At 40.9% G+C, this 17,789-nt stretch overlaps 1 protein-coding gene across 4 annotated transcripts in view; it reads left to right on the top strand.

Annotated features, from left to right (window-relative positions):
- Positions 1 to 17,789, top strand: part of TXNDC11 (thioredoxin domain containing 11) — a 113,251-nt gene that overhangs the window by 51,064 nt on the left and 44,398 nt on the right. For all 4 annotated transcript variants that reach the window (XM_030579046.1, XM_030579047.1, XM_030579049.1 and 1 more), the window contains one exon: positions 14,334 to 14,446. In XM_030579046.1, the coding sequence (XP_030434906.1) occupies positions 14,334 to 14,446 (113 nt within the window). The remainder of the gene's footprint in view (positions 1 to 14,333; positions 14,447 to 17,789) is intronic.

The raw sequence follows: 17,789 nt of genomic DNA, 5'->3' as shown, positions 1-17,789 counted from the left end.
CAAATCTTGGATCATAGAATACAGATGTCATACGAGATGTAATATGCTCAACTGGACTAAATTTTTACTAAACTATTTTCTGCTACTTTTTAAAAAATAATCAACATTTGTTTTTATCAGATTACAGTCTGAAGTTTTTATACGTCAAATTAAGACATCTGTCTCTGTTAGAGTTGTGTGAATATTGCAAACAGCAGATTCACTTTAACAGAATTCAAAATCCTTTTTATTTTCTTTAAGATGTTAATTATTCTCCATGAGTAATTTGCCCATTCCAAGTCTCTGTAAAATATTCCTTGGGTGTGAGATATTTGGGCAGATTCACTACGCTTATGAGTGGGCAAACACCGCTGTGGAATTGTGCCCACTTATAATAGTAGTAAATATGTGTTTATAAAACTGCTTTTAATGTCAGACTTCTTCAAATGCCATTCATACTCCACCTTTATTACACACTGTGCTAGAAATACACAATTTTTTTGAGTCCACAGTAAGCTAATGTAAACAAGTGGCTCTCAGACTTTATTGGTTAACACACTGCGTTCTTAAAAAAATTGTGAACTGGAAGGATGGAACATCAAGCTCATGTACCACAATTAGGGAACCCCTGATCTACACTGCAATCATGTACTTCCCTAAAGGTTGAAATTGCTATCTATGTAGCAGAATGGAATTGTATCATGAGAATCTATAAGGTCACAATATTTATGTGGCTTTTAATTGAGATTTAATCAGGAAAATTTTTCCTGAAAAACTCAAGACTCACTTCTCCTTTTGGAGAGACCTCTTAGCTGAGTGGAATAATATGTATCCCTCTTACCAGAGAGTATGATCGTTGTCATTCCTAGCTTGATTTTATAATTTGAGGGAACTAAAAGGACCCTGGAGGCATATTATGTTTGCTTGCTCTATTCCTGTGTTAGATGTGCTCTGGCAAATTTTCCTTCTTATAAATCTTTGCACATTTTTTTTTCTCCAAATCATCCCATCACTGTTTGTCTTTCATGCACTGTACTGTTTTGTCCATTGCGTTAGTCTTTATACTTTGTCTGGTTTTGGCTTTCCATGATTTATTTGTTTGCTTTTTTTCCTTTTATTTTCTTTATAGTAGTCACCTGCATTGAATTTTCCATTGTTTTATTATATAAAATTGTGTAATTTAAATCTGATGACTCATGTTTTATTTTTATTATAATTCAGTCTAGCATAATATATTTGAAACTACAGTAGAATCTCAGAGTTACCAACACCAGAGTTACAAACCGACCAGTCAACCACACACCTCATTTGGAACCGGAAATACACAATCAGGCAGCAGCAGAAACCAAAAAAAAAAAAAAAAAGGCAAATACAGTACTGTGTTAAACATAAACTATTAAAAAAAAAGGGGGGGAAAGCAGAATTTTTCTTCTGCATAGTAGTTTCAAAACTGTATTAAGTCAATGTTCAGTTGTAAACATTTGAAAGAACAACATAATATTTTGTTCAGCATTATGAACATTTCAGAGTTACGAACAGCCTCCATTCTGGTGGCGTTCATAACTCTGAGATTCTACTATATTGAAAACTGAGTACAGTAAGAACTGTTTTAAGTGAATATGCAAGAGACAAGCCAAAACTGAACATTTAATAAAGGCCATCTTATTCAGTTTGCACACGATATGATGATTTTTTAAAAAAAATGAACTGTAATAAATGTCAGAGTGGGGTGAGAGAAAGGAAGCATGGATGCAGCTAAATCCACACTAAAGGCTGCCTCAGAAGCATAGCCCATATCTCCAGTCTCTGCTTTAAGCTTTATTGAGGTATGCTAATAAAATTTTGCATGATCTTTTAGTTAAATATCAGCACTACTCTCTCTCTCTCTCTCTCTCTCTGTATATATATTTTGCTGGTCACTTGAATTGCTACTAATGACTTGTTTTGTTGTTGTTAAACTAGAAAGAGTGTGAAAAGGAATGAAATAATATGATCAACCTATTTGGGTTGGTTTATTGTTTTTTGTTTCTCAGAGACTGTTCAGGTGACCACAGAAGAACACGTGCATATGATAGATTTCTGGAATAACTGTCCAGATAACTACGATTACTGAAAACGTTTGTTTTTCATTCATTTATTCTTCAGACCTGTTTATCGTTACCTGCAGTACTTAAGTTTTGGATAAGTAAAATGGGTTTACTTCCTTTGACCCAGCTATGGCTGCATCTGAATTCTGTATCCTCTGACGTTGCACTACTAGGGTTGCCAGGTCTCCGGTTTTAGACCAGATCGCCCATTCAAAAAGAGACCCTGGTGTCAATAGCTTATGCAGGGTCACACCAACCAACATTTTCAAATTAATTTCAGGGAGTGTCCTACCCCACCAACACCCCCACTTCTAGCCTCACCTTATGCCCCACACCTGCCTCTGCCTCGTGCTGCCTGGAGTCCGGGCCACCATGTTGGCCCTGCAATTCAAATCTACCCCCACAACCTACAGTTGGTTACCAAAACCACACCTCCTTGCAATACCGAAGCAGAGCAGAGGTCAAGTACATTACCCAGAAACTTGAGTGTCAGCCACACACGCACATTAGTCTCTCTCACTGACTCAGAGAGAGAGGCTGATGCGTGTGATTCTGAATAATATAGATTTTATGCAGGAGATAACATTATTAAAATGGGAGTTGGGAGTTTTCTGTTTGAAATGGAAATCTCCTTGATGTAGCAGGAGACTTGGTCAGTCTGTGCAGGGCAGCAGCAAAATGTGAGATTGCTTTTACTTTTGAATAGTTTCTAAAAATGTTTCCTTTAAAACTTGAAACTTTGCTTATAAGTATTTCAGAAGGGGGACACTTGGTTAATATTTTTTATTTTAATAGAACAAGTAACTCTAAAATATAACAGATACGACATGGTAAATACAGTACAGTTATGATAATTGAAATAATTAGCATTAATATAAGTTAACATAATTGAGGGGAGTTCTCAGTATTGTGGAAACAGGACTAAGATTCACATAGAATCATAGAATATCAGGGTTCGAATGGGCCTCAGGAGGTCATCTAGTGCAACCCCCTGCTCAAAGCAGGACTAATCCCCAACTAAGTCATGGGTAAAGTAATAGATAACCGAAGCTTGGGCAATCAGATTAAAATGCATCAAGGTCAATTGTGACAGATATCGGAACCCCATGCAGTAGTTTTCAGGACCATTGTATAAAATTTATGAATGGTTGATGTATGATTGTGTTCTGCTCCATGCAGGACGGTTACCACAGCTCCTCCAAGAGCTAACAACAAAGAGCAGTGATTTAACGCAAGCGGCTGAGAGTGTAAACAACTCCAGAGAGGTACCACCCTTGGAGGAATTTGCATATACTGAGTCAAACTGGGTTTTCAGAGACAAAGAGAAAAGCTGAGTGAGGAAATTAACATGATTTTTTGTCCAAGTGGGGTGCCAGCCCTTCCTAAAGGGTTAGAAAGTTTGTGTGCCTGCCTGGCTCCTAATGTAGAAGATGGGTGATTACTGGTATATATAGTGTGCGTTTATTGTTTTTATATGTTTTCTCTGTGGTGGGTTGTCCTTAAAATAAATGTACACTTCTGAGAAAGCTGTGTGTTAACTTGTAATTGCTGACATACAGTGGCCATAGCCTTTGGAGAGAGAGCACAGTGCAGGTGCAGGCCTTGAGGCAGACTGGCTTCTTGGGGATATCACAGTGTGTGGCAGGAGGCTGTGCAGTCTTAAAACTTGAGGTCAGAGGGAGTGCGATGTGACAGTCCCTGCCCACAAAGAGGTAATGGCTGAAGGCCTGAGACCTAACTGGACATTCCTGGAGTGGACCATGGAATGTGAATACAGGTATATTTACCTTGATAACAGTGTGTGAATATTAGTTGTCAGGGTCTCAAGAATTTATTCGGTGAATGCTTATGCACTGCTTGCATGTAACAGGTTTTAATTATTTATAAATGTTAATTACCAAGTTCAGCCATGCAGCATGTTTTGCTTCAGCTGTGGTCACTGATTTAAGTATCAGTTTTGTATTGTTGCCACCAAAAGATCCATTAATTTCTTTCCATGAGTTATCCAAACTACTACTACTAAGTATAATTATTTGAAGTTAAAAAGTCACTTGTTGGGTTTCATAATGAAGATAAATATTAAGTTTCAGATCAAAATGTTTTTCCATAATGCAGTGAAATACAGTGGGAAGTTCAGTTTATTGTGTCTTTAGTAGCTTCACAGAACTAGCATTAATCAAAATCTCTTTGACTGGCTTTGTGCTTCTTGGCCTGAATTCAAAGGGTTGTAAATGACATTAAAGTCTTCCAGGAGGAGGAAATGAAACCATTCTGTGTGGTGCTGATGATGTAACATATCCAAAACTGTGGTTATGTTTGTTTCATTGTAGCAAAGTCAATTTTGTAGTGAAATTCAAGTTTTGTACTCACCTGCCTCTTTTGCCTGCTATGGGTCTGATCCTGATTTTTCAGCAATGTATAGCCCTCTGGTAGCATAATTCAGATTTAATGTTTTTAGGTAGGTATAGTTTAGTAAGAAGCTACAATTATAAACGGATTATTTTAGCAAATCGTATATATGGATAGTGGTTATCTATCCTTTAAATTGTGTGTGTGCAGTTTACCAAAGAAGGTATCCTAAATTAAATAACAATTTTACAGTAATTAGCAATTATTTATTATAAGTAACTCTTTCATATAATCTAATATTTTTTCAATGAAGAGTGCTATATACCAGAGCTGCTGTTGAAGTTTTAGGAACACCTTGCACCTCTCAACATTCCATCAATTTTCAAGTATCCCCACAAACTTCATCAACATAACATTCTGAAGAGTGAAACAGGCAACTTAATATGTTTGAAAATTATACTAAATAGTTCAATACATGGGATCCTAATTTACATAATTAGCAAAAATGACAAGGTCCCAATCGGTGTGTGAAGTCCAGATGCCTCAAGTGCCTCAGACTTAGTCACTTAAAAACAAAGCTTCTTTCATTAATTATAACCATAATAGTATGCTTTTCAGATATGTATAAGAATTTTAAATTAGCCCAAGAATCAACTCTGTGACATCTGAGTCTTGTCACCCAAACTCCACATGAATCCTACATACTATGAAACACTGAGTCTATGCAATGGGGTAGTACAGTTGTGGGATCCAGTTAAGTCCTGGAAGCCATTTTGATGAAAGCATTTTTAGGAATATATGCACTTGTATGTAAGGGTATTTGGTGTGTTAAATTTTATGCATTTGTTTGTTTTTCAACATAAGCACCTTGCAAGTAAATTTTTACTTGTAGATATTATGCAAACTAACTTTTAGATCATCCTCTTAATAAGGTATTACCTTTCCATCATCACTCGGATGTGGCTTGGCAATCCTAAAGCCCTACTCAAATTTCAGATTCTAAAGTATGTAGGTTTTCAATTCTTTATCTAAATCTAATGGATTGTTTGTGTGCCTGTGCAATTCTTTCGTGAGATGACCTTTTTAAGAATCTTTAACTCCAGTTTTTCAGCTGTTTCTATAAATTGCTTTTGGTGACTAACAACTGGTGACCCTCACAGTTCCAGATTTGGACTTATATAAGCTGCTTAGGGGGCAATTTTTCTCTCCCTTTTTCTTGCCCTCCACAAACAATTACATTTGACTAGTACAGATATCTTTAAATGCTCTTTTCCTGACTCCTTGCTTGGAAATGACATCTATCTCCGGTGCTGCTGATGATTGTCAGCAGTGACTTTTTCCGTTTGGGTTTTTTTTCAGCTATTCTAAAATCCTAGGTTATTTTATGATTAGTTGTGTAAATTACAGATGTCTTTTTCCTCCAAGAGGTTTCCTCCAAGAGACTGTTTAAAAACTGTAGCACCGATCCTGTGGATCCACGACGGTAATGAAATACGACAGTTATGGCAACTGCACTATTTTGATGGCCACTTTTTGTGACCAAGTGGCTGGAAAAGTACTGCCTTCTGGGAACCGGCTGCTGGAGTTTGGGTCATTTGATCCCCCCTTTTTGATTCAGCAGCATAACTAATAGTTGCTTGACTTCGAGCATGGGAGTGGCCCTGTTGACTTCAGTGGGACTGTTCACATAGTCATAATTATGCTGAATTAGGACTATGATCGTCAAGGGGAGGCTAGGAGAGACATAGTAAACACTGGAATATGTTCTCTTCAGTTTAAACCAAAACATTATCTTTGGAAGTGATATTTGCTTTATGTTTTGGAAGGCTTCAGTGATATATTATTTTTAAAAAGCTGATAAAGCAATTGTCTTGGCAGGAGGGAACTAACTAGTGGATGGAGTCAGTTGAGACCATCAGAAATTCATGATAAAGGCACTGCTATGTGGTTTATCACTCGGTTTAACAGAGATGTCACTTCTGTGTGTTCATAATGTACCTTGTATAATTCTGAGCTGTGATGTTGCAGCAGTGAGTCAAAAGGATCTCGTGGTGCCAGAACTGTGACTCTCACCATTCATAGTTTGTAACAACATTTTATGTGTTCAACATGGTAATAAGATGTTGCTGTATTGGAAAATGTGACTCTGAAATGATGCTATAATACACATTATAGAGTTACATAGGCAGACTTATTTTGTTTGATAAGTCAGACTTCTTCACTGAGACAGATTAAAAGCAATACAAAGCCTTTTGGTTAATCCATAAATCTTTTGAAGGGTACTCCTGAAAGAATTCTGTGCCACTTTGCACGCGCATATGTAATGAGCCCCACAGATGTCTATTTTTTTGTCAGGCCAGGTCAGGAGACAGGGTCTGTGGGATGCTGGAGGATGAGGGGGGTCAGACAGGCTCAGAAGGGCTAGTGGGGGAGGAGAGACTGAGGTAGGGGCTGAATGGGAGTGGAGGCACAGGGCCATGGGAGGAGGGAGATACAGATGCACATGGGGACACGGCTAGGGATGTAGCTGGGTGAGGGCACATAGACACATGGGGCCAGGGCAGATGTATCTGACTGAATGAGAGAGGCTAGGGGTCAGCCAGGGTCTGCATGGGGAAAGCTCCCTAACAATCTCTCCCGTTCCCCCCCCCCCCCAAAAGAAAAACCAAAAACCAAACCCCATGTTCCATACTTTTCCCACCCATACCCAACAGCCCGCTAAAGTTCAGGCTCCTTCCCAGCAATTTGCTTCCTTCCATTATCCCTGACTCCCACAAGCCTTTGCACTGCTTCTGAGGGGTGTAGGAAATATGGTTCTATATTGTAGTTTAAATGAATTATTAACTCAGAGTTCTGTATTAATATGCCTAGTTAGGAATCTATTTGTCAAAATATATTTCCTGAATCTTTTTTATTGTCTGTATTGTTAGACAGACTTGCTGAAAGGTATTTTGAAATAAATGACCAAAAATAATTGAAACTGGTGTAATTATATTGTGTTATTTTGACAAATGAAATATGCAGAATTTTAAAATATTGTGCGCAGAATTTTTATTTTTTTGGCCGCAGAATTCCACCAGGAGTAGAAGGTGAACAGTGGATGAGTTAGTCAATAAATATATTTGTACCTAGCTTATGTAGGTATTATTTAAAGCGGAATGGAAATGTTGGTATGCTTGAGTTGGAGTTACATTTGGGTTAAAATTTTTACGTATTATATATTATAAAACAAATATCACATGACTCTTTTTATTTTTGCCATTTAAGAAAATTGGATATTTAAAATGTTATATTATTTCCCATCAGATTTAGTGGTTTAGGAACACACACTATGTACAAGCCAGTTCTTTTATGCCCAAATCTGACCATGGTTATGCAGGAGATAGTTTTTTCTTCTTCTTTTCTTTCTGTAGTGCTTAGGATTTCCGGAGAGTCACCTCTGTGTCCGGTTGCTGAGAAAAGAACTGGGTTTATTGTTCATCATTGTTAAATGTGTGACAAATTCCCTTATGATAGTTTGTGTTCCTACCCTTCAAATACCCCCTTCCCCACCTCCATTCTGGGCCACTTTCATGAGAGCATTCTCAAACAAGAAGTGGTATCTCTCTTACAGTGAGGAGAGAGAGAGTAGGTTCCTCAGTAGCAAGGGAAGGGTTTTAGTTGACATATTTCCTAGTCCCCAAAAAGAAAGGCAATTAGAGATCCATTCTTTACCTCTGCCATTTCAGCCAATTTATTCACAAGCTCAAGTTTCACATGGTCAGGGTGGCATCTATTATAATTCCATCCCTGGAAAAAGATATGTGGTTTACAGTTCTGAACATGGATACCTATTTTCACGTGGATGTTCACCCCTCACTGACAGTTTCTCAGATTCATAGTTGGCCCTGACCACTTTCAGCACAGCATACTCCCTTTTAGCATTGCTGCCACCCACAAGGTCTTTACTAAGGTGTTCTCTGTTGTAGCAGCCTACAGCAGATGTTTTGGTTTCACCATCTTCCTCTGTCTCGATGATTGGCTCCGTGTTGCCAGGTTCATCACAGCAAGAGCTTACATGCTGAGAAACAGGTGTCAGGCTATGAATGTTGTCATAGACCAGATCATAACCAACACCAGAGTGCCTGTCATGACCCCTCTCTCTCTCTCCTCATGCACTTACATCATACCTTTAGGAAGACTCCACCTTCATTGCCTACAAATGTGACTTTAAACTATGTACTCACCAAACTGACAGTCCATGAGCACCATAACGACTGTTCCCTCCCAAATGATATTGTCCCATCAGGTTTGCATTGGCGTTCCATTCCTCGCTTCCTCACCAGACAGGACAGTTGTTACCAACACATCTCTCTTGAGTTGTGGAGCTCACATAGACAACTGTACAGTGCATGGCACCTGGACATCTTGAGAGTCCAGGATGCACATCTTGAGAGTCCAGGTGCATGGAGCTACGAGCAGTTCAAAGTGCTTGCAGAACCTTTCTCCTATCCCTCATAATGTCAGACAATATTACAACTGTCTTTTACATCAACTAACAGGGAGGCGAGAGATCTGCCTGCCATGTGTTCAGAATCGATCAGCCTGTGGAACTGGTGTGTCAGTAATCAGATTACCCCATTGGCAGTGTACCTCCTAAGAAACCAGATGTACTAGTATACTCTCTCAGCAGACACTTTGATCATGACTGGGAGCTTCCCGCCTCTGTGGTAAATAATTCAGCTCTATGGGGGACTCCCACCAGGGACCTGTTGGTCTCACAAGCAAACAGGAAGTGCAACATATACTGTTCCAGATGAGCTCTGGGTCACTACTCAAAGGGTGATGCTCTACTCCTATCGTGGTCAGATCATTTGAACAATGCCTTCTCTTCACTACCGCTTCTGCCTCAAATTTTGTGCAAGATTTGGCAGGATAATGCACAACTTATTCTCATTGCTCCCCACTGGCGCAGGCAGTTTTGGTTTCTGAACCTCCTATGCATGTTGCCTTAGGCACCAATCATTTCCTGATCTCTAGACTCAGGGGAACAGCAAGATCAGACATCTCAAGCCATTTCTGCTTCATCTCAGCTCCTGGTTTTTGGATGGGTGCCATTCTTAGAGCAATCGTGTTCTGAAGCTGTACAAAACATCCTTTCTAATAGCCAGGAAATGATATCTAGTCAAGTGGAAGTGTTTCACTGTCTGGACACTTCAAAGACTTATTTCTCCAGAAGCCACAGATATTCCTTTCATTGCGGATTATATTCTTTCCTTGAAGACAGCAGGTTTGTGTCTCAGTTCCTTATAAGTGTTCTTGGCAGCAATCAGTACATACCATCCACCTTCATGGGGCTACACAATCTTTGCACCCCTTTTGACCAGCAGATTCTGGAAAGGCCTAATCGGAACCTTTCCTCCTACAAAAAGGCCTACTCCTCATCGAGACTTGAATCTTGTTCTCGCAGTACACACTAAACCTCCTTTAGGTTTTTCTCCATGGCTCTCCTATCCATGAAGGTTGCATTCCTGCTAGCCATCACCTCAGCCAAGGGAATTGGTGGACTTAAGGGCATTGATGGCAAATTCTTCTTACACTATATTCTGTAAAGAACAGGTTTCATTAGCTTTACATTCTAAATTCACCCCTAAAATAGTCTGAGCTTTGCCTGAACCAGTCTATCCACTTGCCTGTGTTCTTCCCAAAACTTCATGCATGCTCAGAAATAAGGAGGCTCCATTCCCTCAACGTTTGGTCAGCCTTAGTCTTTTTCCTGCAGAGAATTAAAACAATCGGGAAACCTCCTATGCAAGCGATTCTCAAACTTCTTTGCACCGTGACCCCCTTTTGACAACAAAGATTACTACACAAACTCTGGAGGGTAGCTGAAGCCTGAGCCCCACTGCACTGAGCAGGGGTAGTGGGTGGAGGCCTGTAACCTAAGCCCCACCACTCAAGACTCAAGCCCTTGGATATAGGCTTCAGTCCTGGGCAGTGGGGCTCAGGTGTCGGCTTCAGCCCCAGGCCCTAGGAAACCTAACATCACCTCTGGTTGCCCCATTAAAATGGGGTCCTGACCCACTTGGGGTCCCAACCCACAGTCTGAGAACCGCTGCTGGCCTAGACTATTTGTCGACATAGCAGAAAGGGTGAGGGGTCAGGCTATATCTTCTCACAGAATCTCAAAATGGATCTTGGGCTGTATTTTGTTCTGCTGTCAGCTGTCTAATCTTCCCCCTCTTCATGGGGTAAGAGCTCATTCTGTAAGAGTGCAAGCAACACATACGGCGTTGCATTGAGGTGCCGTTACTGCTGTTTGTAAGGCAGCTACATGGAGCTCAGGGCACACGTTTGCTAGACACTATGTCTTGGTATAGGACTCCTCTGCTGATGCATCTTTTGGAACAGCAGTCCTTTGTCTCTGCCATCTACAGCCTTGCACCTTCCTCCTATTTGAGTACTACTTGTCAGTTACCCACAGAGGAATACATATAGGGATCAGCACTTGAAGAAGAGAAAGTTACTTACTGTATAGTAACTGTAAGTTCTTTGAGATGTGTGGTCCCTATCTGTATCCACTACCCATCCTCCTTCCCCTTTGCTTTGGATCTTCTGATTCACAGTAGAGAAGAACTGGAGAGGTGATTGGTCCACCCTACCCTTTATCTCCTTGGTCAGAAGTATGAGGTAAGCCATGTGCAGACCAATGGACACTGATTTCAAAATTCTCCAGCTCCAGGTGCATGGAGCATATGAATACCCACAGTGGAATATAGATAAGAATTATAGATTTCAAAGACCCTCCAGTACTATAAAGTGAGTAGCTTTCTTTTATTAGACACTAAGTGCATGAATTTGCACTTGTACTTTTGAATTTCATCCCACTTCTGTCACTCCAATCTTCAATGTCATCCAGAGCTTCCTCACTGTTATGTGAAAGTCTGTTTACCCTAGAGTCTTGGAGTCAGGCCATCTTTCTTCTCAGACCTCTGAGGGTAATTGTTGGAATGATTTATAGTTTAGTGGTAGATGACAGTCTTCAGTGTTGACTTTACTCAACAAATTATGTATCATTTTTAATATTATTCCAACACCCAGCACCTGTTTTTATCTATGAGTGGAGGATTAAAGAATTAATTTTCAATAGGTACTTTCTAGCGTATACCCCCTGTTTCACATTTGGATGTCAGTGCAGCTTTAAAATCCTAAAATGGTTTGAGGGATTTTTCCCCCGAATCATAAGTGACCTCATAAGGAATTCTTTTAGGAAGCTTGAAAGGTCACTTCTTTTTTTTTTTTTTGTTTCACTCCCAGTTTCAAATATTGGCTAGAAACAAACGGTATTCTGATATACAGTAGGTCTCCTGCTTCTCCTAAGGGCACTGTGAAAAGTTAAATAAAATATAAAAGTAAAATATATAGTATAATAACATACAAAATACTTCCAAATGTTTCCAGAGGGTGAAGAAAAGCCATTGAATATGTCTGATTTTGTTTTTTATTCCTGTATTACAGCAGGTCATTTTCAATTACACATGTGCACTAACATAGTTTTGTTGCAGTTAAAGATAAAAAGTTAAATGGAGAACAAATGAAAACCCTACGTTTCAAAGGGTATTGCTTGTTTTTCCAATCCTTATTTTGAAGGTGATGGTCTTCATTTCACCTTCTTATAACACATAGTTATTTTAATATGATACCATGTATTTTTCTGATGTGGAAAAGTGCAGAATATTTTTATGGAATGTTAAAAGTCAAGTAACAAGCATGTAAATTCCTAAATGCTTGTGTCTAAATGTGCCAACTAGAGATATAAGGATAGTACACGTTTCCTTTATATGATTACAGAAGGCCAAGCTGACTTTTTTGTTGTTCTATCTTTCAGTAATAATACAATGTAATTTACAGTGATAATTTGGTGTATAGAAAATATATGGTTGCGTAGGCGCTAAGCACTTTGTATTCATTTTAGAATGAAGCAGAATAGTTATATTTAAATGGATCGCTGATCCCTTTATTTTATATTTATATTCCTTTATTCAATATTTCAAACTCAGGAAGAGGATAATTAGACTCTATGAATGAAGGAGGCTCAGGTAATATGGTGCCTGCTTATGTCTGGATCTCCATGGCATCTGTATAGTACTATGAGTGCGTTTACAGACTAATGAAGTTTTAATCTGGCTGTTCGGCTTTGTGAGACTCAATCAGAATGTTAATTTTATTGTAACAGATTTTTCTCAGAAATGTTGCACGAATGAGCAGAAAGCTTACTTAAATTTAAGATTTGTAAATTTATTAGGGGGAATCATTTTGTATGTATAGTTGGGATTATGTTTTCCAATGTGCATTACTTTGCATTTATCAACATTGGATTTCATCTGCCATTTTCTTACCCAGTCCCCCAGTTTTGTGAGATCCCTTTCCAACTCTTGACCGTCAGCTTTGGACTTACCTATCTTGAGTAATTTTGTATCATCTGCAGATTTTGCCACTTCACTGTTCACCCCCTTTTCCAGATCATTTATGAATAAGTTGGACAGCACAGGTCCCAATACAGATTCATAGGGGCATCCCGCTATTTATCTCTCTTCGTTGTGAAAACTGACTTTATTTTTATCCTTTGTTTTCTATCGTTTAACCAGTTACTGATCAATGACAGGATCTTTTCTCTTATTCCATGACTACCTACTTTGCTTAAGAGCTCTTAGTGTGGGACCTTTTCAAAGGATTTTTGAAAGTCCAAATATACTAGCAACTGGATCACCCTTAACTACATGCTTGCTGACTCCTTCAAAGAACTCTAATAGATTGGTGACACATGATTTCACTTTACAAAAGCCATGTTGACTCTTCCCCAACATATCATGTTTATCTATGTTTCTGATCATTCTGTTCTTATAAACAAATGGAGTAAGCCAATGTAATTCCCTTGTTTCTTGTTTTGTCATGTCTTGCTGTGTGACATGAGGTTAGCCTTCTGCCTCTGTTTCCCTATCTGTACAATGGAGATAATGATAGTTACTCTCCTTAGTAAAGTACTTCATAGAATATCAGGGTTGGAAGGGACCTCAGGAGGTCATCTAGTCCATCCCCCTGCTCAAAGCAGGACCAATCCCCAACTAAATCATCCCAGCCAGGGCTTTGTCAAGTCTGACCTTAAAAACCTCTAAGGAAGGAGATTCCACCACCTCCCTAGATAACCCATTCCAGTGCTTCACCACTCTCCTAGTGAAAACCTTTTACCTAATATTCAACCTGAACCTCCCTCACTGCAACTTGAGACTATTACTCCTTGTTCTGTCATCTGCTACCACTGAGAACAGTCTAGATCCATCCTCTTTGGCTCCCCCTTTCAGGTAGTTGAAAGCAGCTATCAAATCTCCCCCCCCTTTCTCGTCTGCAGACTAAACAATCCCAGTTCCCTCAGTCTCTCCTCATAAGTCACGTGTTCCAGCCCCCTAATCATTTTTGTTGCCCTCCGCTGGACTCTTTCCAATTTTTCCACATCCTTCTTATAGTGTATAGGGCCCAAAATTGGACACAGTACTCCAGATGAGGCCTCACTAATGTCAGATAGAGGGGAATGATCACATCAATCGATCTGCTGGCAGTGCCCCTACTTATACAGCCCAAAATGCCATTAGCCTTCTTGGCAACAAGAGCACACTGTTGACTCATATCCAACTTCTCGTCCACTGTAACACCTAGGTCCTTTCCTGCAGAACTGCTGCCTAGCCATTCAGCCCCTAGTCTGTAGCAGTGCAGTCCCTAGTCTGTAGCAGTACTTAAAGATTTACAGGTGAAAAGCACTACATAGTTACTAAGTATTATTATGATAAAATCATTAATGGTTAAAGGGATATAACAGTATTAACATACTCTTTTTCTTCAGTGTTTCAAAATTTTATTAAAACTGAAAATGTACCCTTTCAGATTACCTTGGAACAATACACTTTGGAGTGATCACGGATAAACAAATTGCAAAGGAGATCTCGTTGACACGCTCGGGAAGTGTGTACCTTCATAGACGTGTCAACACTTCGCTTGTGAGTACTATTATTATTACTTAAGATTTATATTTCAGTAGCAACCAGAGGTCAGCTAGTTTGGACCCATTGTGCTAGGCACTATATAAACAGAGTAGATGACAGTGCTTCAAAGAGCATTCATAAAGCTGTTATGTGCTAGAATGCAGAGTATTAAAGAACTGACATTTCCATAGTGTAGTATTTATTGTCCTTCTGTGGAAGATAAAAGTAAATAATTGTGTTTGGGTTTTGTTAGTTTTAAATAATGGATGCTGTTGTGTTTGTACTGTGTTTTTAAGAGTAACATACCACTCAGTTCCATTCCTGATGCTGGCCTGACAGTTCATAGCAGAAATAAGAATATCCATATTGGATCAGACCAGTGGTCCTTCTAGCCCAATATCATGTTTTCTCACAGTAGCCAGTGCCTGCCAGATGCTTCAGAGGGAATGAACAGAAGAGGACAATTTATCGAGTGATCCATCCCTGTTGTCCAGTCCCAGCTCCTGGCAGTTGGAATTTTAGAGACACCCAGAGCATAGGATTGCGTCCCTCACCATCTTGGTTAATAGCCACTGATGCACCAATTCTCCATGAATTTACCTAATTCTTTTTTTAACCCAGTTATACTTTTGGCCTTCACAACATCCCCTGACAATGAGTTCCACACCCCTATGTGGTGTGTGAAGAAGTACTTCTTTATGTTTGTTTTAAACCTGCAGCCTATTAATGTCTTTGAGTGACCCCTGGTTCTTGTGTTATGTGAAACACATCCCTAATCACTTTCTTCATACCGTTCATGATTTTTATAGACCTGTATCATATCTTTCCTTAGTTGTCTCTGTTTAAGCTGAAAAGTACCAGTCATTTTAATCTCTTCTCATATGTGGAAGCCATTCCATACCCCCTAATCATTTTATTGCCCTTCTCTGTAGCTTTTCCAGGTATAATATATCATTTTTTGTGATGAGGTGCCCAGAACTGCAGGCGCTTTTCAAGGTGTGAGAATTCCATGGATTTCTGTAGTGGTATTATCATATTTTCTGTCTTATTTTTCCTAACTTCGTTAGTGTTTTTGACTGCCACTGCATACTGAGCAGATGTTTTCAGAGGACTGTCCACAATGATTCCAAGATCTTTCTTGAGTGATAACAGCTAATTTGGACTCCCAGACACACTTGGATCCTGGTCACGGAGACCCCCATACAGGGGTCTCCACAGCCCAACAGTGCCCCTCTGAGCACAAGCCAAGGTGTGGAACCACCAGCGCTAAAAGTAAGGAGAGATCCCATCATGACAGCAAGATACACTCTCATGGCACAACAGCAGATCCCTGCAGCAAACTGTTCATAAGGGACATGTTCTCTGCCCAAGCCATGCCAGGTTGGGTGAGATATTGTGCATGGGTCCTATGGAACCAGTGCTAAAACCCCCCGTTTTGGAGGATAAGGCTAAGAAGAAGCGGGAACTGTTAATGTCGCTGGTCACCTTGGTATTGGCACTATTAGAATGTCTGTCTATGAGTGCAGGTTCAGATACTCTGATGATGCTGCCTTGACACTATGTGGATGGACCAAGACTGACTACGGGAACAGCTCCCTCCAGAATCTCCATGGGAACCCCGTGGACTCTGGGATGTACAGAGACTTTCTTGTCTCCAGAGATGTTTCTTCTGTACCTGCAATCCCCACTCCTCTCAGGCCCTTCCATTCTCTGGGACATTCCCACCCCAGAGGATGAACTGCTGCTACTGCTGCAGGAACAGCCCCTTCCCCGTTCGTTGGTCCAGGGCCCTCTGGTACTGGCGGTCCTGCTGTTTCAGTCAGAACTGTCATCCAACTCGGAGGAGTCCCAGGATGTAGACCAGCCAGTTTCACTCCTGCCCCACAAGAGCCCAGGATGTAGGCCAGCCAGTTTCACCTCCTCTCCGCAGGTACCGTTCCTTGCCCAGCTGTGACCCCCTCCCCAGATACTGCTTCCCCTGGGGCCCACCCAAATTGATGGCGCCCACAGTCTGGCCCTACTGGAACCCCTGGGACCCATCCTGTAGGCAGCAGGCACCATCACAAGGGTCCTATCGTTCTTTCCTTGCGCAGTAACCTGCTCCATCAGTTTATGAGGAGGGAGATGTAAAACTGGTACTGCCAGTTCTGACCAGAGCCTCCTTGACACCGGATGAGGCAGTCAGCCTCTTGCCGCTCTCTCGATCGGGTGATTCTCAGCATTATCATGAACTCCTGCAGAGAGTGGCTTACTGACTTACAGATTCCGCTGGAGGAAGTCCAGGACCCCCAGTGCATCCTCCAGTCATGGGGACACTCCAGTGGCTCTCTCTATAAATGAGGCTATCGTGGAACCAACCTGGACAGTGTGGCACACTCCAGCATTGTGTGCCCCTACCCCCAAAAGAGCTGAGAGATGCAGCTTCCTCTTTACCCACCTGGCCCCTAACTCATTAGTTGTCCAGGAGGCCACAGATCAATCCCATCAACACCCTCAAAAGTTCACTCTTCCAAACAAGGGGTCAGAAAGATTGGATCTCCTGGGCAGGAGGGCCTTTTCATCGGCAGGTCTGCAATTCTGCATAGCAAAACTACCAGGCTCTGTTAGCTAAGTACAACTTTAACACATGTGGCAGGCTAGCAGAGTTTAAGGACAAGCTCCCTGTGGAAGACCAGGCCCAGTTCTAGGCCCTAGTTGATGAGGGTACACTAGTTGCGAAGGTGGCCCTCCAGGCAGCAGTGGATGCAGCCGACACTGTTTCCTGCTCTGTAGCCCCCAAACTAGTGATGCTCAGGGATTTGTGGCTTCAGTCATCAGGGTTCCCGCAGTAGATTCAAAACAACATTGAGGACCTCCCTTTCGTTGAAGCCAATCTCTTCAGTGTTAAAACAGATGAATCCCTGCTGTCCTTGAAGAACTCACGCTTCAGTAACCCTCACTATTAGTCTTAGTTGTCTAGATGGGAGCCAAGGGCTGGAATACCTCAAGGGGACTGTGTTGGGTTTCTTGTCAACCAGTGTGGTACTGCAGCAGTTCTTTTATTACTGGTTTGGTGAATCTAATTGTACAATAAACCACCAGTTTTGGGAATTGTCTGCCCTATTTCTTGCTGTCCGCTCTGAGTGTGGCATTCTCATTGTGGCCCATCTAGATACCTGGTCACACTAGGAATCTGTGTAGACGAACATAAGTCTGTTTTGTCATCCAGACGATGATAAATTTTATAGGGGCGAGAATGGACTCGGTAGCTCTATGGGCCTTCCTCCTGACAGAGCACTTTGTGGCGATGAGCACCCACATCGTCCACATCTGCTGTAAACCCCACATGACAGTCTGCCAATGCCTCTCCCTTTTGGGG

The sequence above is a fragment of the Gopherus evgoodei genome, chromosome 10 (assembly GCF_007399415.2).
Source record: "Gopherus evgoodei ecotype Sinaloan lineage chromosome 10, rGopEvg1_v1.p, whole genome shotgun sequence".
Classification (NCBI taxonomy): Eukaryota; Metazoa; Chordata; order Testudines; family Testudinidae; genus Gopherus; species Gopherus evgoodei.
This window is presented reverse-complemented; position numbering and strand designations above follow the sequence as displayed.